The sequence below is a fragment of the Giraffa tippelskirchi genome, chromosome 5 (assembly GCF_054371585.1).
Source record: "Giraffa tippelskirchi isolate mGirTip1 chromosome 5, T2T-mGirTip1v1.2.pri, whole genome shotgun sequence".
NCBI lineage: Eukaryota > Metazoa > Chordata > Mammalia > Artiodactyla > Giraffidae > Giraffa > Giraffa tippelskirchi.
This window is the reverse complement of record NC_137279.1, coordinates 93,108,108-93,130,851: the sequence shown is the minus strand read 5'-3', so window position 1 is coordinate 93,130,851 and position 22,744 is coordinate 93,108,108. Positions and strand designations below refer to the sequence as shown.

At 43.3% G+C, this 22,744-nt stretch overlaps 2 protein-coding genes and 2 non-coding genes across 6 annotated transcripts in view; 2 read left to right on the top strand and 2 right to left on the bottom strand.

The window, feature by feature from the left end:
* The first annotated feature begins 204 nt into the window (after positions 1-204).
* Positions 205-5,695, top strand: TSACC (TSSK6 activating cochaperone). Of its 3 annotated transcripts, none has more exons than XM_081494480.1 (4): positions 205-268; positions 1,109-1,165; positions 4,225-4,347; positions 5,465-5,695. In XM_081494480.1, the coding sequence occupies exons 2-4, from the start codon at positions 1,132-1,134 to the stop codon at positions 5,680-5,682; spliced, it is 375 nt and encodes a 124-aa protein (XP_081350606.1). In that variant the 5' UTR covers positions 205-268; positions 1,109-1,131; the 3' UTR covers positions 5,683-5,695. The 3 variants fall into 3 exon arrangements, with proteins under 3 accessions (XP_081350606.1, XP_081350607.1, XP_081350605.1); XM_081494481.1 differs by having other exon boundaries at positions 205-590; XM_081494479.1 differs by lacking the exon at positions 205-268 and adding an exon at positions 383-430.
* Positions 5,696-10,746: 5,051 nt separating this feature from the next.
* Positions 10,747-10,895, bottom strand: LOC145508110 (small nucleolar RNA SNORA57). Its single transcript, XR_014055369.1, has one exon. It is a non-coding gene; the product is annotated as a small nucleolar RNA SNORA57 (small nucleolar RNA).
* RHBG (Rh family B glycoprotein) overlaps positions 10,772-22,744 on the top strand; it is a 29,986-nt gene continuing 18,013 nt past the window's right edge. Inside the window, exon 1 of the mRNA XM_081494378.1 lies at positions 10,772-10,895. Within this exon, the coding sequence (XP_081350504.1) occupies positions 10,805-10,895 (91 nt within the window). The 5' untranslated portion in view covers positions 10,772-10,804. The remainder of the gene's footprint in view (positions 10,896-22,744) is intronic.
* TRNAE-UUC (transfer RNA glutamic acid (anticodon UUC)) lies at positions 21,303-21,374 on the bottom strand. The gene has a single exon. It is a non-coding gene; the product is annotated as a tRNA-Glu (tRNA).

Here is a 22,744-nt window from a genome sequence, read left to right as displayed (position 1 = left end):
ATCTCACTGACCGGCACGGAAACACACCAATTGACATTCTTAGCCCCACCCCTTACGTAAGAACGCTGGGCAAGTTAGATAGAGAAAGCACGATGATAGACATGCGATGGCACAGGCGCTTGCGCAATAGGGTGGCCGCTCCCGGCCGCGTGCGGCGCGAACCTCAGCGCAAGCGCCGAGGCTCCGGCAGTTGGCCGGCACGCCACTGCGCATGTGTATCAACTACAAGGGTGGGTGTTGGGGTTGAGGCTTTCGATTAACACCGCAGGTGAGGTCATTAAACTCTGGCGTTTAGGCTTCTCTCGGGCCGGGAAGGTCAAGAAAGGCGTGGCAGTGTCCACGCTTCCGTTCCAGCCTTAGCAACGGGGAGGGATAGAGGGGCGGGACTTAAGCCGGCGGTTGAGAGAAGGCCTGGCTGGTTTGATGCCGGGTGAGATGGGAATTGTAGTCCGATCCGACTGGGCTGAGCAGTGACTATCCTTCCCGGCACGCTGGGAATTGTGGTTTATTGTCTCTGACTCGTTGCTGTGCGTGGACTTTCCCCTTCTTAGGCAAATGCTTTATTCTGAGGCTGTCAGCGGTACCAGGAGGTGATGGCTTACGTTTTTCCCCGAGTTGTCCTATCCGAAACACTTTTTCAGGTGTTCCCTATAGTGCCCTCAAGATTTTCTTTCTCCACTCCCATTCCCTCCCGTGCCCTCCTCATCGCCTCAGCTGCAGGTTCATTAGAGATGCTGGGGAGCAAGAGTTTTAAAATAACCCTACAGAATAGGAAAAGGACTGATGTTACAGAAATTAAAACGAGAGAACACAGAATATTTGCCCGTTCATAGGAAACTCTTAAGGTTTAGGCGTGGTTAAAGTACTGTTTTGTCCAGAAAAAAAGGAAATAGCTGTTTTCCAAACTAAAGGAAGGGCTGTGAGACCAAAAACAATTCAAGAACAGTTACTTCTATTTGGCCGTAAACTAAGACAGTACATCCTTTCACACTTTTTCCTCTCCAAATTGGAACAGCCTGAGCTCTACAGGGGAAAACTTAAGAAATTGTTAATAGTAAAACAGTAAGATGGGTTGTCGGTCATGAGATACTATGATTTTTTTCCCCAGGCGCCACACCTGTGGGTGTTCAGATGGAGCAGCTTCCTAGTCATCCTAACAGAAGAGGTGTGTGTCAGACGCCCTGCTTCCTCTCCCTTAAAACCGGACCTTCTTAACTGCCCAGCTTTTGGGAAAATGGAGCTAGTTGTATGTATGGTTTTTTCCTATTACTTAGTCGGAAAGTATTTGTATTTGTTCTGCATTTCCCACTAAATGGAACGTTCCTGTATTCCTCGTGCCTAGAACTGGATCTATTAAATAGTAGATACTCAGTAATTATAGGTTGAAAAGTATATTATTATTCCTTTGCATCGCCTCTTAATACGTAGGACAGAAGACATACTATTGATTCGAGTGAACAGATAATCAAACTGAGTGGGACAGGCCCACTAGTGGCCAGGGAAGTGCCTGAAACCATCTGACTCCAGAGCCTATTCACTTAAGTGTAGGTGGGATAGATTATCTGAGAGGTCTGTACTGTCTTAATTTGAACATAAGTGAACTAGCTCTTTTCACAGATTATATTGTGCAGTGGTAAAGAACGTGACTTTGGAGTCTATAGGCCTGGATTTAATTCCAGCACTGCCTCATTGAAAAATCTTGAGCAAATTTCCTAACTTAAATTTTCTCAAAAAAGTGCAGATAAGGCTACCTACTTCATAGGGTCATTATGAGAAATGTATAATGTATGTAAATCACTTTTTAAATTTATTTTGTCTATTCTTCCTTTTGCTGCTCCCCAATCTCATCCTCTATTATACATTTTCTAGTCATCAGTATAGTTCTTTTAATATGGATTGTGTGTAATGTACTCTTCAAACTTTACAGTTCAGTAGAAAATGCACTGTCTACAGTGTAATACTGTCATTTCCTGAGAATAGCAACCATGTCTGTTTAATGCACTGTAGCATCTTCAGTGCCTGATACATAGAAGCACTAAGCTATCTCTTATATGTATGGATGAATAAATTCAAGTTTTCTATCTTCTTTGATCTTACTATGACAGTGAATTACGGACTTCCCACTGTCTTGATCCCTTTAATTCTTTCATGGAGCCAGATAGTCTGCCTTTACATCCGTTGCTCTTCCGTCGACTTTTTTATTTTTAACTTTTATTTATTTACTTACTGTTGGCCGTGCTGGGTCTTCCTTGCTGCACATGGGCTTTCTTTAATTGTGGGGAGTGGGGGCTACTCTCTAGTTGCAGTGCAAGGGCTTCTCATTGCAGTGGCTTCTCTTGTTGCAGAGCGCAGACTCTAGGGTGCCCAGGCTTCAGTAGTTGCAGCTCCTGGGCTCTAGAGCATGGGCTCAGTAATTGTGGCACTCGGGCTTAGCAGCTTCGAGGCATGTGGGATCCTCCTGGTCCAGGGATCCAACCCATGTCCCTTCCTTCGGCAGGTGGATTCTTAACCACTGTACCACCAGAGAAGCCCTCCTCTGTCTACTTTGCCACTTCCTTTTCATCTTGGAAACTTGGGAAGGAGGAGTTCCCCAAAGGTCCAGGTTTCTTGCCCAGATTTTGACCTTGGAGAGCTAATTTATTTTTGCAGCTCCTTCATCACCTCTTCGTGTCTGGCCTGGAAATTTGACCTTTCACCTGAGCTCAGTGACATCTCTTTGGCTGTTTTTTAGGCATTTGGACTGCCTTGTCTCATCTCAGATCCAATATGCCCAAAATGTGATTTATGCTAATATGACATTACTGAAACTCAGATTTCCTTGAGTGAAAAAGGAAATTCAGATGCTTGTGCAGTTGGGAGGGTTGATGAGATAGCTGGAGAATAAGAATGAAGAAGAGTGACAAGGACCACAGGGACTGGAACTGGGGATTCAGTGCCTGTAGCTATCTGCCCATCTATCTATCTTTCTCTTATACGGTCTCTTCTCTCTAATCTCTTGCTTATACCTGCTTCTCAAAGCATGCTAGCCAAATTCACTAGCTTTCATTGACCCCAGCTTTACATCTTCCCAGCAGAGCAAATTGAGGAAAGCAAGCTTGGACACAGAATCTATCTATCAGTCCCAAGGCATGACTAGCCCAGTTTGCCTCATGTGCTTACCCCTTGGATCAGTCCCAGGTGCCAAGTGGGACAGGATACCATGATTGGCCTATGTTGGGTCACATGTCCATTCCTATTGGAATAGGGAAAGGAACCTGATGTATGTATGACCTAGAATCTGGGGAACGAGTAGCTTCTCAGAGGAAGGGTGGCTCAGTAGACAGAACTAACATATGTCTCCTATAACACTCATCATTTTCTTCCTACAAATCAAATTTTCCTTCTAACAACTATTTTTGCCAAAGGTAATCTATTTTTCCCCATTAAGAACTTCTGTGTTCAACCCATTTTAATCCTAATATATTGATTAAAAATTGTATCATATTTTCTAACCCTAAAGAGGCTCAATGATTTTCTGAGAGTCTCAGATTTATATTGGAAAGGGTCTTCCATGACCCATCCTGCTTTTCCCACTCTCTTCACCCTAATTCTGGCCACTTTCCTAGGGCTCCTTATCATTCTAGCCATATTCTTGCATCCTTACCTTTGCTCATACCAGCTTTTTTTCTCCCAGTTGAATTATCTTTTCCACTTATCTGAAGCTTCCCATTTTCAAGGTCCAGTAAATATCCCCCACCTGCCTGGAGTCTTCTTTGTCTGTTGTACTCATGTTGATACCTCTCCCCCACCCTTTCAAAAACATTCATTTTTATATTTAGTTGCATTTCAGTATAACCCAAGACTGTCAGACTCACTGTTTATGTCCTGTGTTGCTATATCACCATTTCACTGGTGTCTGATTTGTCTCCCTAACTAGGTATTAAACACCTAAGAAACCATGTCTTAGGTCATGTTTATGCCCTAGCATTCAGCACAGTAGTCAGCATGTAGCACAGATCAATAAAAACTTGTAAAATGTAAGCAAATTAGATTTTAGCTTATCCCATCTCTGCTTGGTTGCCCTTAGTCTCACTGTGGTTTCGTTTTTTTGTCTTATATAACTTTCTTTGGAGACATTCAGGCCAGGGCCTCAGCACTTGCATTCATAGACCAGATGCAGGGTTCTAATTAGGCTGTTCCTTGTCGGAATGAACCCTGACTTAGTTGCCTCTGATTTTTTTCCAGCCAAAGAGGAGGGTAATACTGTGCCTCTTTGTCGAGCCAAACCTTCCCCCAGCTTTATTAATCTTCAAGCAAGTTCCCCACCAGCCACTTTCCTGAAAATCCTGCCAACAAAGTTGCTGTCAGGTAAGGAAGGAGGCAGGGTGGATTTCCCAAATAGACTCGGCAGCAGGAAGGGTTTTATGGACCAGGTGGCTGGAGCTTTCTTGTATTGATTTTGGTGCCCACCTCTGGGTCCAGGCACCTTTAGATTTTTCACTGGTAGTTTGTTGATTATTCAGTTCTGTTGATTTCATTTTCTTTCTGATTTTACCAATTCATTTGTTTGTTTGTTTTGCTTATTAATGCCTTTATTAGACTGGCAGGACTGAAATAAGACTTTCATTGTTTGTTTAGTAATGTTAGTTAAAAAGTGACTAGGGAAGGAAATAGTAACTACTACGGAAGGAAATAGTAACTATTAGCTCAGTTTCTTTGCATTTCAGTTATTCATCCTCCCACAGAGAAATCAGTGCGTGTTTAGCATACTTGTGGGAAGCCAAACAGAGCACTAGACAGCCATAACTCCTGAGTTGGAGGACCTCAGGGTTTAACAAAGAAGTCAAGACCAATTAATATGCAATGTATAAATAACTGCCAGGGTTAACTGGCAGAGCTGGATGTGTATAATGTAGTTAAAAACATTAAAAATGGATGCAGCAAGACTGGTTGAAGTTAGAAAGCAGGAAGAACTTCGAGTCACTGCTGATGACCTTACTGTGTCAGGTAAGAGAGAAGAAGGCTGAGGCATCTCCTGAGCTCTTGAAAGGGAAGTTAGGCCTCAATCTCAAACCATTTCATTCACTCATCAAATATCTGTTGAACACTTACACGACAGGTATCCTTCTAGATGCTGGGGACACACTAGTGAACAAATCAGACAAAAATTCATGCCTTCCTGGAGTTCACATTCTAGAAGGGGGAATTAGCCAACAATTAAATAAGTAATTACAAGTTACGCCAATAATTGTAAGTACTAAGGGGAAAAGTGAAGCAAGGGAGTGAGTAATAAATTCCAGTGTATTGATTTCAAATAGGCTAGCCAGGTAGGCTTCATAGAGAAGGTGACAGTTGAGCATAGTTGCATCTGGGTTGAGTTGTGCCCAGAAAGGTTAGAGGGGTCATCTTATTAGAATCTTTCCCATCTCAGTATAATTATAAAATCTCTTTTGTCCACTTTGCACCTCCATTGCTCTTCCTTCAGGTATTGACCACAAGCCCAAGGAATGCCTAGGACTGCTAGAATGTATGTATGCCAATCTCCAGCTTCAAACCCAGCTTGCCCAACAACAGATGGCTATTTTGGAAAATTTACAAGCATCCATGACACAACTGGCTCCTGGGAAAGAAAGCAAGAACTCTTCTCTCCCAGCCTTATCTCGCAATCTATTGTTAAATCACCTGCCCCAATTCAGTAAATGAATTGTGGAACAAAGTTATTGTGTATGTTTTCCCTGCTCTTTTCCCAGTAAACCACTGATGGAATCTGGGTTTATATATTCTATATGTGGTTGGTTAGTTCACAAGTTCGTAGTAGGTGCTCACTGAGTGCAAAGCACTATACAAGGCACTTGGGGATGCATATTATGAAAGAGATAGATTGTGGGGAGGGAGTTTACTATCTAGCAAGGCAGAAAAGACAGTTCATTGTAAAATTTAGCAGTACTCTAAGAGGGAATGGAAGTTCAGAGGTAGAGGTTAGTAGGATACTGGATCAGTCATGGAATCTTGCCAGAGGAAGTGGTGCCACTTGATGAAGGAGCTACATTGGGTGGCCTGGGCAGATGAAGTAAGGTAGTTCCATGTCAGTTGGAAAGCTTGGGCAAAAACCTAGAGGTAGGGGAATAAGTCATCAAAAATTAGGAAAAGAGGTTTTTTTTTTTACCCCCAGAATGTAGAATGTGATGTGAAGCAGAATGTGGAGCAGGTGAGAACAGAACAGCTTTCCCTGGGGAATTGTTCTGTTAACAACTGTTAGAAGCTCTGATTTTATTTGAAGCACTGGAAAGCCATTGGAGGCTTTCAGGTAGCAGCAAGGATACAAAATGGGCAAAACATTTTGGGGTGGAGGGAGGATGGAAGTGGAGAGGCCCCTATGAAACTACCAGGGTCTGGATAAAGGGTTTAGAAATAAAGACAGGCAATGGGTAAATCTTAGCTATATTGTAGAGAGGGACTAGTCTCAAGCTTGAAACACCAAGTGAGAGCATCCTGAAATTTTTAAGTTGGGAAATCAATTTAGCTTTATTGGGGGTTCAGATCCAGCCATGTGTTTTCAGTGTTTGAGAAGGGGACACCAGAGGTTGGCTTAGTCATTTGAACCACATTAGATCACTGCTTTCTTATACATTTGTGTTGGCAAATTATTCTTGAGACTGAGTAGTCTCACTCCTTTTTCCAGAAGCTTATTTTCCTGTGGAATGTGGAGAAGATGAAAGGAGAGTTAGGCCTGAATACAGAGATGAGGAGAAAGTGAGAAAGCAGTGATTGAGAAGAGAATTTCACATTGGCTTCAACTCTTTGAATGGTTTTTCAGAGACTTCTTTTTTTAAAAAAACTTTTTATTAATATTTTGTATTGGGGTATAACCAATTAATAGTTGTAAACGTCCTGCAGTCAAATCCTGCTGGCCTTCAAAGTAAAATTCTCTGGGGATTCCTAGTCCTTTGCCGTTGTTCGGTTCCAGTGTCCTCCTGTCGATGGTTGTTCAACAGCTAGTTGTGATTTTGGTGGCCTCGCAGGAGAAGATGAGTGCATGACTTGGTCTGACAGGAGAAGGTGAGAGCCATCTTGAATCTGCTTCCAGAGAGAGTTCTTTTTTCTGTATGAAGAAGGAAGACTGAGCAGAGATGTATGTTATAAACCATCACAATATTGTAGTTATCCTCCAATTAAAAATAAAGTTAAAAAAAGGAAGACAGCAGGAATAGGGTTGAAGTGAAGCTTGAGGAATTGGGGTTGGGCATTGAAAAATTTTGATTAAGCTCTTATCTGTGGAGAAAAGAGAAATAAAATAATTTTAGAAAGAGGCTCTGACATTTGTACATAAGTTTTAACCTAACTGCTTGGAAAGAGGAAGGATATGTTACATCCGGAAGTATGTTTGTTTCATCATCTCATCATCTTCATTAAAATGCAATTTTTGAATAAGATCTGAATGGGGTCCCCTCTTCCCTTAGCCAGTGATCTCTCCATTCACACTTAAAATTTAAGAGTTATGCTCCCATTAGAATGACATCAAGAAGACAAAAGATAACAGTTGTTGGTGAGGATGTGAGTGAAAAAGGAACCTTTAAACACTGTTGGTGGAAATGTAAATTAGTCCAGTGACTATGGAAAGCAATAGAGAGATTCTGGAAAAAATTAAAAATAGATATGCCATGTGACCCAGCAGTTCCACTACTGGGTATATACCCAAAGGAAGTGAAAACAGTATTTTGAGGAGAGAAGTGCACTCCCATGTTTATTGCAGTGTTCCCAATAACCAAGATATTGAAGCAACCTAAATGCCCTTCAGAGAATGAATGGATAAAAAAGATGTGGTATGTATACACAATGGAATATTATTCAGCCATAAGAAAGGAGGATATCTTGCCATTTGTGACAGCATGGATAGACCTCAAGCATATTATGCTAAGTGAGATAAGGCAGAGAAATACAAGTACTGCATGATATCATTTATTTATGGGATCTAAAAAAAAATAAAATGGTAGTTATCAGGAGATGGGGGTGGAGGGATAAAAAAGTGATGTTGTTTATGGGTACAAACTTTCAATAAGTAGTAAATAAGCCATAGTGATCTTGATGTACCCTATAATGAACATAGATAACAGTATTGTACCATAATTATGTAATATGGTAAGTATAACTACAACAGCAATCATAGTACAAAATATAAAGATATCAAAAGTAGCATAAGATATCAAAAGTAACATAACAAAACATATCACACACACCTTAAATGTACACAATGTTATTTGTCAAATATATTCAATAAAAGAATTTATAATCATGCTTAATGAAAAGATACTCCATGTTCATGGATAGGAAGACTCAATCTTGGGTTTTGGGGGTTTTTTTTTTGGCATGTGGGATCTTAGTTCCCTAACCAGGGATGGAACCCACATCCCCTGCATTGGAAGTGCAGATTCTTAACCACTGGACTGCCAGAGAAGTCTCAAGGAAGACTCAGTCTTGTTAAGGTGTCGGTTCTTCCCATCTTGATCTATAGATTCAATACAATCCCAATCAAAATCCCAGCAGATTACTTTGTCAATACTGACAAACTGACTCTAAAGTTTATATGAAGAGGCAAAAGACCTAGCATAGCCAGTACAATATTGAAGGAGGAGAAGGAGGGGAGAGAATGAGGAAGACTTATTAAGTATTCAAGACTACATATAAATCTACACTAATCAAGTATGGTATTGATGAAAGACGAATCAGTGGAACAGAAGAGAAAACACAAAAATAGACCCACATAGTCAATTGATCTTGGACAAAGGAGTAAAGGACAGGGAGGCCTGGTGTGCTGCGATTCATGGGGTCACAAAAGGTCGGACATGACTGAGCGACTGAACTGAAAGGCAATCCAATGGAGAAAGGATAGTGTTTTCTAAACAGTGTTAAAACAACTAAACATCCACATGTAATAAAGTGAGTCTACACTGAGCTTACACCTTTCTCAGAAAGTCATATTCACTGAAAAGGCCTCAAAACTGATCAACTCTGAAGCAATGAGTACCCCTAGCACCCAGAATATAGCCTTTAAGTGCCATTTTTTTCAACTAAAGGAAGCAGAGTTCCTTGAAGAAATGACTATTTCCAGTTCTCTGGCAGGAAAAATACAAGGTGAACTTGGAATATCTTATCATATCAGGTAGAAAGAAACTGTTTAAGAATTGTGTTGGAAGAACTCAGGAGTCAATAAGGCAGACTTTACTTATAAAAATACATTTTGGTGAAAGTAAATGGGTAGGAAAAAAAACTACCATGCTAACAGCAGAGGAAAGCTAGAGGGGCTGTATTAATATCAGATGGTGTGGACTTCAAATTATACTGCTAGAGATAAAGAGTGACATTTCATAATGACAGGTCAGGATAAACTGTTACATTCAAGCAATAGAGTGCTACTTAGCAGTAAAAAGGAACAAACTACTGATACATTCAACAACGTGAATGAATCTCAAAAACGTTACATTATACTGAGGGAAAAACATCTTGCAGAAAAGAGCACGCATTGTACCATTGTATTTATTTGAAGCTCTAAAACATGCAATATTAATATATGATGGAAGAAAACCTAAGAACTACAATTGCCTCTGGGGATGGAGTGGGAATAAGAATTGACTGGGAAGGGGTAAAGGGAACTTTCTGTTTGATGGCTCTATATTTTGATACAGAGTTTGGGTTACACAGGTGTATGCATTTGTCAAAATTTATCAAATGATACACAAGATTTGTGCATTTCATTGGATGTAAATTTTAATTTAAAAAGGTAAAACTGTAGGGACTTCCCTGATGGTGTAGTGGTTAAGACTCTGAGCTCCCAATGCAGAGAACCACAGGTTCAATCCCTGTTCAGGAAACTAAATTATGCATGCTGCAATTAAGAGTTCCATGCTGCAACTAAAGATCTTACATGCAGCTAAGCAGCTAAGACCTGTTGCAGACAAATAAATTTAAAAATTAAATTAAAAACAAGAAAGAAACAAATATTAATCTCTAATTAATGATATCCATACAGAAGGGTTTAGTGGTGAAGTACACTGATGTGTACAACTCTGAAATGCATCCAAAAAAAAAAAATGGATGGAAGGATGGATAGGTATTTATGTGACAAATAGAATAAAATATTATTATAAAATTTAGGTAGTGGTAATCTATGAGTTTTCATGGAAAAAAGTTTTATGTATGTTTGAATATTTTCATAATAAAATTTTGAAAAAGAAGATCCATATATTTGAAGACACATACAGAAACTTATGCAGATGATGTCTGTGGTTTGCCTCAAAAGAACCTTGGTTGGGGTGTGGATGAAATAAAATAGATCATAGGTGGTTCATTGTTTTATCTGATAGGTACTTCAGACTTAGGATAGACTCATCAATGGAATTGTTTTAAAAATGAGATGTCTTACAGCATTTCTGCATTCTTCATGATGAGATAATCCTAAAAATGATAACAGTTCCTTTTTTTTCATTTCTTCATTCACTCATTTACTGGTGCCTCTCACGTGGCAGGCATTGATTTTGGAGCTGGGGATAGAACAGTTGACAGAACAGACAAAGTCTCCACCTCACAGAGTTTTTATTTTAGTGCAGGGAGACTGACAGTAAGAAAACAAGTAAATAGATAGTTATGTTGGATGACAATAAGAACTATTAAAATATAGTAGATAGTTCTACAAGTGGGACCAAGACTCCTGAATGTTCCTAAAACCCTTTTAGGGGATCTGTGAGGTCAAGACAATTTTTTTTTTTTTCTCTATGTCCCGGCACTTGAGGATAGAACCGGCGGACTGCTGGCCGCCGGTACCGAAGACATGACGCCGAGGGGGCCAGAGCCCATTCCCTCTACCTCCGTACATTACGCGGATCGGGACTGCACGCCCGACCCCCGCCAAGAAAAGGAGGGTAAGACAATTTTTGTAATAAGTAATACTAAGACGTTATTTGCCTACATTCTCATTCTCTCATGAGTATACAGTGGGCTTTTCCAGAGGTGACAAGGATGTGAGATCACAACAGATTGGATACAGATATGAGAATCCAGTTACTTTTCTATTAAACCAGACATGAAAGAGATTGGTAAAAAGGTAAAAAGATCATGGCATCTGGTCCCATCACTTCATGGCAAATAGATGGGGAAACAATAGAAACAGTGAGACTTTATTTTCTTGGGCTCCAAAATCACTGCAGATGATGACTGCTGCCATGAAATTAAAAGACACTTGCTCCTTTGGTAAAGAATCCACCTGCAATGTGGGAGACCTGATTGTGACCCCATGGACCGCAAAGAGTTGGACATGACTGAGCGACTTTCACACACACACACATACATCTTGGAAGAAAAGCTGTGACCAACCTAGACAGCATATTAAAAAGCAGAGACATTACTTTGCCGACAAAGGTCCATCTAGTCAAAGTTACGGTTTTTCCAGTAGTCATGTATGGATATCTGATGTATGTATGGATGGAAAGTTGGTCCATAAAAAAAGCTGAGCACCGATGAACTGATGCTTTTGAACTGTGGTGCTGGAGAAGACTCTTGAGAGTCCCTTGGACTGCAAGGAAATCAAGCCAGTCAATTGTAAAGGAAATCAATCCTGAGTTTTCATTGGAAAGACTGATGCTGAAGCTGAAACTCCAATACTTTGGCCACCTGATGTGAGGAACTGACTCATTGGGAAAGACCCTGATGCTGGGAAAGATTGAAGGCAGGAGGAGAAGGGGACGACAGAGGATGACATGGTTGAATGACATCACCAATTCGATGGACATGAGTTTAAGCAAGCTCTGGGAGTTGATGGACAGGGAGGCCTGGTGTGCTGCAGTGCATGGTGGTTGCAAAGAGTCAGACACGACTGAGCGACTGAACTGAACTGAAAGAGGTAAATAGTGGTCTCACTAATTTTGTTTTGAATACTATATTTTTATTAAAAACATTTGTTAACATGAGGTTGCTATTGTTTTCAAATGAATACATGAATATTTTAAAATGTTCTAATTTCTAACAAGGTAAATATTGAAAGATATATACAAAAGCTGTTTGGGGTCCTCAATTTTTAAGGGTGGAAAGGGGTCCTGAAACCAGCATGTAAAAACCCCTGGTGTAGTATAACGGGGGGAAGGGCAGGGGGAAGGGAGAGATTGTGGGAGGCAGGGGAAGTCTTACTGATAAAGTAGCATTTGAGCAGAGATGGGAAGGTAAAGAAGGAATGAGCCATATGGGAGTAGCACATTACAGGCCCAGGGAACAGAGTGCAAAGGCTATGAGAAGTGCCTGGAATTCTGGAAGAACAAATAGGTCAAAATTGTTGCAATGGCATCACTGCAAGGAAGAGTGGAAGGAGGTGAGATCAGAGAGGGATGAGAATCCCAGATGATGTGTAGGGCATTGCAGGATATTTTCAGGACTTTGGTTTTTACTCTGAGTGAAATGGGAAACCAGTGGAGGATTGTGTAGAGTCATGTGATCAGAAATACCTTTATTTTTTTGGATGTGCTGGATCTAAGTTGCGCTGTAGGGGCTTCTGTTGTTGAGCGTTGGCTCTAGATGCAGTAGTTGCAGCATGTGGGCTTCTGTAGTTGCTGTTCACTGCTTAGTTGCCCCGGAGCTGCCCCACAATATGTGGAAACTTAGTGGAACTGAGCTTGAGTCCTCTGCTTTGGAAGGCATATTCTAAACCGCTGGACCGCCAGGGAAATCCCAGAAATATATTTTTACAGAATGACTGTAGCTGCTGAGTTGAAAATTGATAGAGGCAAAGGGAGGAGGAGGAGACTATTTGATAATCTAGACAAGAAGTAAAGGTGGCTTGGAACAGGGTCAAAGCTACAGAGGTGGTGAAAAATGTTTGGAGTTGGAATATATTTTGAAGGTACAGCTCTCAGGATTTGGTGGTAGAAGGTATAATGTATGAGAGAAAGAGAAGTCAAGGATAATGCTAGATTTTTGACCTGAACACTTGGAATGATGAGTTGTCATTTATGTGATGGAGAAGCCTGGAAAAGGAATAAAAGGGGTGGATGTAGAAGGAAGGTTTTGACTGTGTTAAATTTGTGATGCCTGTTACATATTTAAGTGGAAATGTCCACCAGGCAGGTAGATACATGACTTGAATGCAGTGGAGAGGAGATTAAAATTCTATGGACATCAGTATGTTAATGATATTGAAAGCCACAGAACTGGAGGAGCTAACCTAGGGAATGAAGAGGCAGAGAACAGAGCTCTCTGCACCACAAGGTTAAGACTTCCATGAAAGGAAGAGCTACCTTCAGACTCTGCTCTCCTTAGCTTTGATTAGAAAAGCTAAGATAGTCTTAGATGAAAACATGTTCAAGAATGAAAGAGCCCGGGAATTCCCTAGGTGTCCAGTGGATACAACTCCGAGCTCCCAATGCAGGGTGTCCAGGTTCAATCCCTGTTTGGGAAACTGGATCCAAATGCCTCAGCCACAACAAAGGTGGAAGATCCAGTGTGCTAAAACTAAGACCCAGCGCAGCCAAAATAAATAATAAACATTAAAAAACAACAACAACAACAAGATCCCACATGCTGTGAAACATGGCAAAAAAAAAAAAGCCAAGTAACCCTTGCTTCACCATTGGAAACATAATGTGATTACTGGAAACAAAAGTCACTCTAATTCTTTTCCACCAATGTTTTCTTTCCTATACTTCCTTGTCTCTGATCTTCCAAGCTTTTCTCCTTCAGGCCCCTGATCAACTAGCCAAGCCATTCACCACTACTGTCCAGAACTCCATGTATACTCAACCTCAGGCCACTTCTGCCATATAAAGTGAACAACTAGGTGTGATGCTCAAGGCTCTGGTCCTCCATGTGTTTCCCTGCATGGTGTCCTTTAGGGCCACCCCTGAGTAAGGCTGTGATACAGCAGCTGCCGAGTGTATCATGATAACCTCAGTGTATCATGCTGAGCCATCTCTGGACCAGACTGAGTTGTTCTTAACTTTGACTGACAGAGAAGTTAGGGGACTTCCCTGGTGGCACAGTGGATAAGAATCTGCTTGCCAATGCAAGGGACAGTGGTTCAGTCCCTGATCTAGGAAGATCCCACATGGTGGCAGAGCAACTACGCCCAAGAGCCTCAACTACTGAGCCCGAGCACCTAGAACCTGTGCTCTGCAACAAGAGAAACCACCACAATGAGAAGCCCCAGCACTGCAGTGAAGCCCTGCTCACCACAACTAGAGAAAGCCTGCACAAAGCACCAAAGACCCAGTGTAGCCAAAAACTAAAAATAAAAATTTTTTAGAAAGAGAATTTAGAATGTACACCTAAGTAAACAGAATAGTATATGAACTCTCATCTATCCCTAACTCATGCTTAACCATGGCCACTCACTCCTTAACCATGGCCTGCCCCATTCTTTCCTCTCCTCATGATATTTTAAACAAGTTGCATACATTATGTAATTTCACTGTAAATATTTTAGTATGTATCAAGTACATTAATATCAAATATCCAGGATGTATTCAAAATCATACCTGAGTTTTTGTTCCTCTGTCAGTTTGTCTTGGAAAGTTTCCCGTGAGGGAATAGATATGAGTTGAGGGGAAAAGCACTGGAGCAAAGGGCATAGACAATCTGGACCGTCACTTGATGTAATTAGCAAGTGTCTTTCGGATCTGCTCAGGCCTAATACCAAATATGCACTTCCCCATTGTATAGTGGATTGTTGCAGTGCCCTCCCCATCTTATGACTGGATGGATCTGATAATGCCCAGTCAAGATGAGCAGCTCTAGATGAATAGTCTCCATGTCCCATAGTCAGTGCTGGGTCTGTGCTCAAGCCTTATAGCCCATTTGGCAAATGACAAATCTTGCTCTTTCACATTTGGCAGAATTTTGCTCCAGAGCCTTGAGTCTGTGTTACAGTTCTCCTACTGGGGTTTTCTAGAGACTCTCTACAATATTCTAATCCACTGTAAATACCTTTGGATTCATTGCATTTGTATGTGTGTGTGTGTGTGTGTGTGTGTGTGTGTGAGTGTGTGTGTGTGTGTGATGTGGCTTTAGAGATGGGATAGCTTCAATCATAGTCTGGCTGTGCTGTACAGCTCTCTCTCTTGCTTTGAACCCCACTCAAAACTGATAGCCCTTCAAGTCACCTCATAAATGGTGTGGAGCAAAATTCCCAGGTGTGGAATAGGCTGCCATTAAAATCAAAAGAGTTCTGCCAGTTACTACTCTTCTTAGTGGTAGGGGATACAAAATGCAGCTCTTTGTCCTTTATTACAGAGGAGATGTTCTGGCATGCCTCAGATTATTGGATCCCTTAAAGTTTCTTCAATGTGTCAATGTTGGAGGGCAGAGGGAATAAAAAGTGCCCACCAAACTGAGAAGGCATCTTGAGCCTGAAAAATGCAGCAGGCAGCTCCATATATAATGCCCAGTCAAGGCATTATAACAGTGGTAATTAAATCAGTGGGATTGGAATTGGGTGGGCAATGATCCAGAAGCATTCACAGCTGTACTCCACACAGCAGAGGGGCCACCGGGATAATATAGTTAACCTAGAGTATGGGGATAGGTGCTTGGAAACAAGACATGCATTCCTAAGTTAAGATTTGTAAATGGATAAGTAGTCTTGTGGACACCAGGAATATGTCAGGGAGAGTTCTTCATCATTGTTTGGGGTCAAAACATGCATAGAGGCCACTTGGTCCTCGTGATTATTAGGCAATATCTATTAGCTACAAAGCCCTTGGTGGGAGAGAAATGATTTGCTGCACGTTACAGTCCTGGGTAGGAGCAGTGAAAGGAAAGGAGAAACTCCAGGGGCCCAAGAGGGCGTCAGTTTGCTCACAGCTATACAGCCAGGAACCTGAATCTTCTGGTCTTACTAAACCACTTACCATCTTTCGTGATCAAGTCCAAGTAGTACATCATCAGTCTAGTGGACTGGCATGTGTTGGGCAGTGTCAAGACAATTAAGTTTCCTGCAGACTGTTGGTTAGAGAGCAGGAGAGTTAATATGATCTTGTTGCGAGATGGAGATGATGTGCTGCTGTCCTTCCCCAATAAAGGCCATTTGCTTTTGCCCATCCTTACCAAGGAGGATGGAGGACACACTTTCCAGGCCAACAGTTACATATTGATGCTAGAAGCTGGCTGGTGAAGATACCACAGTCAGTGTGGCAGCTATGAATGGGGCTACCATGTGGTTAAATTTGTTGTAACTCATTCTCATCTACTCTGCTTGGCTTCTGCAAGAGCCAGACAAATAATATATGAACTCTTGTGTATCCATAACTTAATCTCAACAAAACTACCATCCTTTTATCCTTTAAGTATTTGATGATGGTGCTAATCTGCAAGGGAAGAGGGTTGCTTCTGCTGACCTGGAGTGTTCAGATCAACCTGGAGTTTCAGAATTCTCAGATTCATGCATCCCCAGATGTCTCTTTCTGGGTCTTTTAGTCTTATTCTTTTCCCTTCAGGGTCCTGACTTTGACATAGGAGACCTGTTGATGCTATGCACTCAGTCTCCTTTGCTGTTGTGCTACCCTCAGTCATACCCCATATCTGATTTTTTCACTGTCTGCCCTACAGCTTAGATGAGAGTCTTCCTAGAGGCTCTCTGACTTGCATGGTTTACCTTGAGTCATTAGTTGGTTGACCTGAGCCTCTAATTTTCTGTTTTTGAAGCCTTCCAAAACAGTTAAACGCCAGCCAATCCTCATAATTACCGTTGCCCCCATCCCAAGGGTCATAGCTATCACAAATGCCAACACTTCACCTTTTACTACATCCCAGTCCACCACAGCTGAGGATCTTGGTCATCTTGATGCGATCATACACCAGGAATTACCAGCAATGGAGTTCTTTTTGCCATCTGACTAAAGAGTGATACAGCTCCAAAATTCCATTCTGGTCTGGAACAAATTGTTTTAGCCAGTTTCTCCCCAAAGCAAGAATCAAATGTTTTCATGCAGGTAGTTTATTTGGGAATTTGATCCAGAGAAAAGGTATGCAAAACAAGCAGAGTGAAAGAGGGAAGAAGGGAAAGATGTACAAAGATGTGTCATTCAGTTAGCTACCATAGCATGTGACTCATGCTCAGTCTCGCAGGACCTTTTGAGGAGCCTCATGAAATGGATCTCAGAACAACCCACTGAGGGGAAATGCAAAGGGGAAATGTATCTATTGGCTCCTGATCCCCGTTAGACACGGGTGCCCCGCTATGGTTAACTCCCTATCTGAATCAGTCTGGGATGCTATACCAGAGTACTATAGAGGTGATCATTTTGTATTGTATAAAAATATTTAGGGAATTCCCTGGTAGTCCAGTGGTTAGGACTCCACGATCTTAGTGCCGAGTGCCCAGGTTCCATCTCTGGTCGGGAACTAAGATCCTGCAAGCCACACAGCATGGCCAAACAAAACAAAATAAAATAAAAATCAAATCACTATGTTGTACACCTGAAACAAATAAAATATTGTAAGTCAGTTATACTTCAATAAGCAAACAAAAAACAAACCAAAAAAAAAAAAATGTACCACAGACTGAATGGCTTATAAATAACCAAAATTTAATTCTCATATAAAGAAACCTGAGCGCCGAAGAATTGATGCTTTTGAACTGTGGTGTTGGAGAAGACTCTTGCGAGTCCCTTGGACAGCAAGGAGATCGAAGCAGTCAATCATAATGGAAATCAGTCCTGAATATTCATTGGAAGGGCTGATGCTGAAGCTGAAACTCCAATACTTTGGGCACCTGATGCGTAGAGCTGACTCATTTGAGAAGACCCTGATGCTGGGAAAGATTGAAGGTAGGAGGAGAAGGGTATGACAGAGGATGAGATGGTTGGATGGCATCACGGACTCAATGGACATGAATTTGAATAAGCTCCAGGAGTTGGTGATGGACAGGGAAGCCTGGCGTGCTGCAGTCCCTGGGGTTGCAAAGAGTCGGACACGACTGAGAGACTGAACTGAACTGAATTCTCAGTTCTGGGGACTGGACGTCTAAAATCTGGGTGCTGGTGAGGGTCTTCTTCCAACTTCTTGTATCCTCACATGGTGAAAATAGGGGGAGAGAGCTTACTGGGGTCCCTTTAGTAAGAGCACTAATCCCATTTATGAGGCTTCCACCCTCATGACCTAATCACCTCCCAGAGGCCCCACCTCCTAATACCATCATGTTAAGGGGGTACAGTTTAGAGTTTCAACCTGAAATTTGGGAAGCTATGAACATTCAGTCCCTAGCACCTCCCCCCATACTTCCCCCCATGCTTCCCGGTTGCTGCTGCTGCTTCTGCTGCTAAGTCACTTCAGTCGTGTCCGACTCTGTGCGACCCCACAGACGGCAGCTCACCAGGCTCCGACGTCCCTGGGATTCTCCAGGCAAGAATACTGGAGTGGGTTGCCATTTTCTTCTCCAGTGCATGAAAGGGAAAAGGGAAAGTGAAGTCGCTCAGTCGTGTCCGACTCTTAGCGACCCCATGAACTGTAGCCTACCAGGCTCCTCCATCCATGGGATTTTCCAGGCAAGAGTACTGGAGTGGGGTGCCACTGCCTTCTCCGCTTCCCGGTTAGACATGCATAAGTCTTTGTGTGCACTTGCATGCTAAGTCACTTCAGTCGTGTCCGACTCTGTGTGACCCCATGGACTGTAGCCCAGCAGGCTCCTCTGTCCATGGGATCTCCAGGCAAGAATACTGGAGTGGGTTGCCATGCCCTCCTCCAGGCGATCTTCCCAACTATCTTCTCGAGGCGATCTTCTCCAGGGATAAAACCTGCGTCTCCTGCATTGGCAGCTGTGATCTTTACCACTAGCACCACCTAGGAAGCCCATGAGTTTTTGTAGGTTCTTGGAAAGAAGCCCCAGGGGCAGAAATGGGAAGTGTGGCACAGATTCCAAGGAGAGACATTGTCAGGTAGTACCTGCACTAAGCTGGTTGAAGCTTGTATGAAACCATAACCATAGCATTAGCTGAAGGAAGAGGTAAGGGCCAGAGAATTTACAGAACAAGTGCCTGTTACAACATGTGCTAGTGCCTGTGGGGTATCCTCATGACAGTACCTCAGAGGGAATTGCAGGGAGGGATACAGGAGAGAGAAGGTGGCTGGTGTGCCTGAGTAGCATTCCTCCTGTGCCCTTCTCCTCCTGGCTTCCGCTCAGTGGGGCTGAGATTTCACTAACTACCGTTCCTCTTCCTTCTTACATGACTGTGTTTCCTAGAGATCCTAGATTTTTGCCATTACTTCCTCTCCAGGTCTTGATTCCTTTTTGGGTTCTTGGGCCTTTCTAATTGCTCTGAGGCCAAGAGAAAGACCTGGAGAAAAATCTCTGAGAGGAGCCTGGGTCCCTCCTCTTCTACACTGGGGGGAATTGATGGATGAAAATCCTGGGATCCTCACAGCCTTCTGGTCTTATCCAGAGCCTCCAGCGCAGAGTGCTTCACTCCCTCTTTGCAAACAAGTCCTCTGCTGTAGGCTTCCTCTGACTCAGCGGTTTGGTCTCCCCATCCCTTTAAAGCTGATACTAAATGAACCAGAGGTGCCAGGCATGGTCTTCTATTCAATCCTGGCTTTACCACCACTTCCGTCTCTGAGTGAGTCGGGCCAACTCTCGCTTGCCAGGTCCTTCCCTCTGTACTGATGCCTGACTCCTGAAGATGGGATGAAAATCAACCAGATGGCAGGGTACCCTAGGTAAAGACCTCACAAAGCAGACAGTCAGGTCTAAAGGACCCAGGCAGTAGATGCTCTGAGACAGGAGGTGATGGGTATATCTGATTCAAGGACCACTGTTTGCTGCCAAACTGAACACTTCCTGAAATAGTCTGAAGATGCGTAAAGTTTTTGGTTTGGATTTTTCATGAAGTGTGACACTGTGATAAGAAGTGAAGCCATTCTGTGATCTCAGGTTTGACTAGTTTGTCCTCTAGGTGGGTTAAACTGTTAACACACCTCCTTGGTGAAGAGGGTAAGCCGTTATGGAGCTGTGTTTCCCTGAGGTTCTGAGAATCTTAGAGCTAGAAAAGGCCTGAAAGTTCCCCAAAACATTAGCATGCATCAGAATCACCCAGAGGGCTTGTTCCGTGCATACTGCCGGCCCCTCTCCAGGAGTTTCTGATTCGGTAGGTCTGGGGCAGGGCCTGAGAGCTCGCCCTTCTAACAAGCTCCCTGGTAGAGGGCGCTAGTGCTGCCGGTCTAGATCAGTTCAGTTCAGTTCAGCGATCCTCAACTTTGGCTACCTATTAAAATTGTCAGAGAGCTATAAAAGAAAAATACTGGTGCTGGGACTCCACCCAAACCTATTAAATCAAAGTCTCTGTGGGGTGGGGGCAGGCACTAGTATTTTTTCAGAGTTTCTTCCCCAACCCAGGTGATTCAGAGGGACACTGATCCAGTGTCCCTACCAGGCCAGCAGGGTTCACATGAGGAGTGGGTACTGCCATGTGCAGTCTCTCAGTCAACTGCTGAGCCTTTTCAACTTTGCCGCAGTGGTTCTGATAAGGGTGCTTTTGGCCCCTAACTCTCTGGGTCCATGATTCTCCTGCCAGGAGTTACCCAGCTTCCAGCCCCGCTGCAGGAAGCCCAGCCTCCTCCCAGGACAGCAGGTCTGGGTGCTAGAAGGCTCTTGTACCTAAACCTAGGTCTGACTCCTACAGCTTTCTCTAAGCCCTTAGTAAATCAATTTCACAGTGAAGACAGGAACCAATTAACCCCCTCTTCCCCAGTCTAAGACTGCCATTGTCCAGATAAAGCAGCCCCAGTTCCTTTACCACCCTCCTCTGGTTTTCATGTGAATCTGCCTCTTTGTTTATTGCGCATCTCAGATGTGACAGCTCTAACTGAATCCAGAGCTTCAGGTGTGTCCAGAGGTTGGAAAAATGAAGTTCAGAAGGGGAGAGTCAGAATCTTGGAGGAGTTCACTGGGTACACACTCCCCAAGACACTCCACCCCACCAGTCCAATTTCTCCCTTCCTGAACTCAGTGCCTTTTGGGGTTTTTCACCTGATATTTGCAAACCACTTGGCAGGAATTTAGGGCTTCCCTGATACCTCAGTTGGTAAAAAATCCACCTGCAATGCAGGAGACCCTGGTTCAATTCCTGGGTCAGGAAGATCTGCTGGAGAAAGGAAAGGCTACCCACTCCAGTATTCTGGCCTAGAGAATTCCATGGACTGTATAGTCCAGGGAGTTGCAAAGAGTTGGACACAACTGAGCAACTTTCACTTCACTTCACTGGCAGGAATTTGGTGCAGTCAAATCACCAGTTTCAAGTAGTGACACATTTTATTATTATCTTTTTGGCTGTGTGGCAAGGCTTGTGGGGTCTTAGTTTCCTGATCTGGGATTGAACCTGAGCCATGGCAGTGAAAGTGCCAAGTCCTAACCACTGGACCACCAGGGAATTCCCAGTAGTGACACATTTTAAAACAATACAATTTAAAAGAACTTTAATGAACTTCACATTAATGAAAACTCAGGGGTTTCTTGTCCTGTTCTTGACGGTTTTTCCTATTGCTGTGTAACCAATGCATAGAGTAGTGCTGGCATACTGCTGGCTCTCTGCATATTTAAATGGCTAATAAAATGAAATACTTAGATAAATATTTATTGAGTGAATAAGTGGGAAAGATAATATTGTTTACAAATTGATCTGACTAAAAACATAAGATAACCTAACCCAGTCCAGCATTGCCTGGAAGAATCCCCATGGACAGAGGAACCTGGCAGGCTATAGTCCATGAGATCGCAAAGAGTCGGACATGACTGAAGCAACTTAGCATGCAAGAAGATATGATGGTTAAGAGCTCACTGACAGCCAGCCAGGGAGCCCAGCCCAGCCAGCGGTGCGGGGTCCCCCTCTTTCCTGTCTGCCGCCACTGCCCAGTAGATGATGGTGTGGGGCCTCTCCCCTCCGGGGGAGCTAACCTGCTTCTGGCTTTAGCTATGAGTGCTGGAGCTGCAACCCTAGGGTGAAGATGTTGGTGTTATGAGAGGGAGGTAGGAACTGGTGTGTTAACTTAGCTCCACCACCAGCTGCCCAGCTGTCTCAAGGCGGAGGGCTGGGCAGAGAAAGCAGGAGGCAGAGGAAGCAGTAGGGAAGGGCAGGCCCTCAAGGGTGGAGATCTAGAAAGAACTCCCAGCAGCATCGGGACTGGTTCACCTGGTGGAGTCAAAGTCCTGTCTTCCTTCAGTCAAACATTTCTGGCCCAGTCCAGAGAAGGGGTGGAGGTATAAATCCCAGTGGGGCATCCAGCACTCTATTTGGAGAGCACACAGCCAGGAGCCCAAAGGCAGGGAGTCATACTTGAGGTGGGCCTTGAAGGTGAAGTCCTGTTTTAGTAGAAGAAGGAGTGTTCTGGCAACAGCCCAGACTAAAGTACAGAGTCTGGAAAGCAAATCTCAGCCTGGAGGGAGAGACAGACTGCTTTGGGGAGGGGTCTTCTCAGTTCCCTACTGGAGATGGGCCTCCTACCAGTAGCTCAGATCAAACATCTGGACACCATTCTTGACTCCTGTGTTGGTCAGCTTGGGCTGCATAGCAAAAGCCCATAAACTGGGTGCTTCAACAGCAGAACTTTATTTTCTCACAGTTGTGGAGGTAAGAAGTCTGAGGTCAAGGTGCTAGCAGCATGATCTGTTTCTGCTGAGACATTTCTTCCTGGCAGCGACCTTCTTGCTGTGTCTTCACTTGGCAGAGCGAGCAAGAGTGAAAGTGAGAGCAAAAGGGGCAGGGGGCTGGGGGAGCTCTCTGGTGTCTCTTCTTATAAGGGC

What these genes read in the sequence shown, in the direction of transcription:
- TSACC (XM_081494479.1), top strand. An exon ending in TAGTCATCCTAACAGAAGAG is followed by an intron (nt 1,166 to 4,224) that starts GTGTGTGTCAGA and finishes ATTTTTTTCCAG; the next exon opens with CCAAAGAGGAGGGTAATACT. An exon ending in GCCAACAAAGTTGCTGTCAG is followed by an intron (nt 4,348 to 5,464) that starts GTAAGGAAGGAG and finishes CTCTTCCTTCAG; the next exon opens with GTATTGACCACAAGCCCAAG.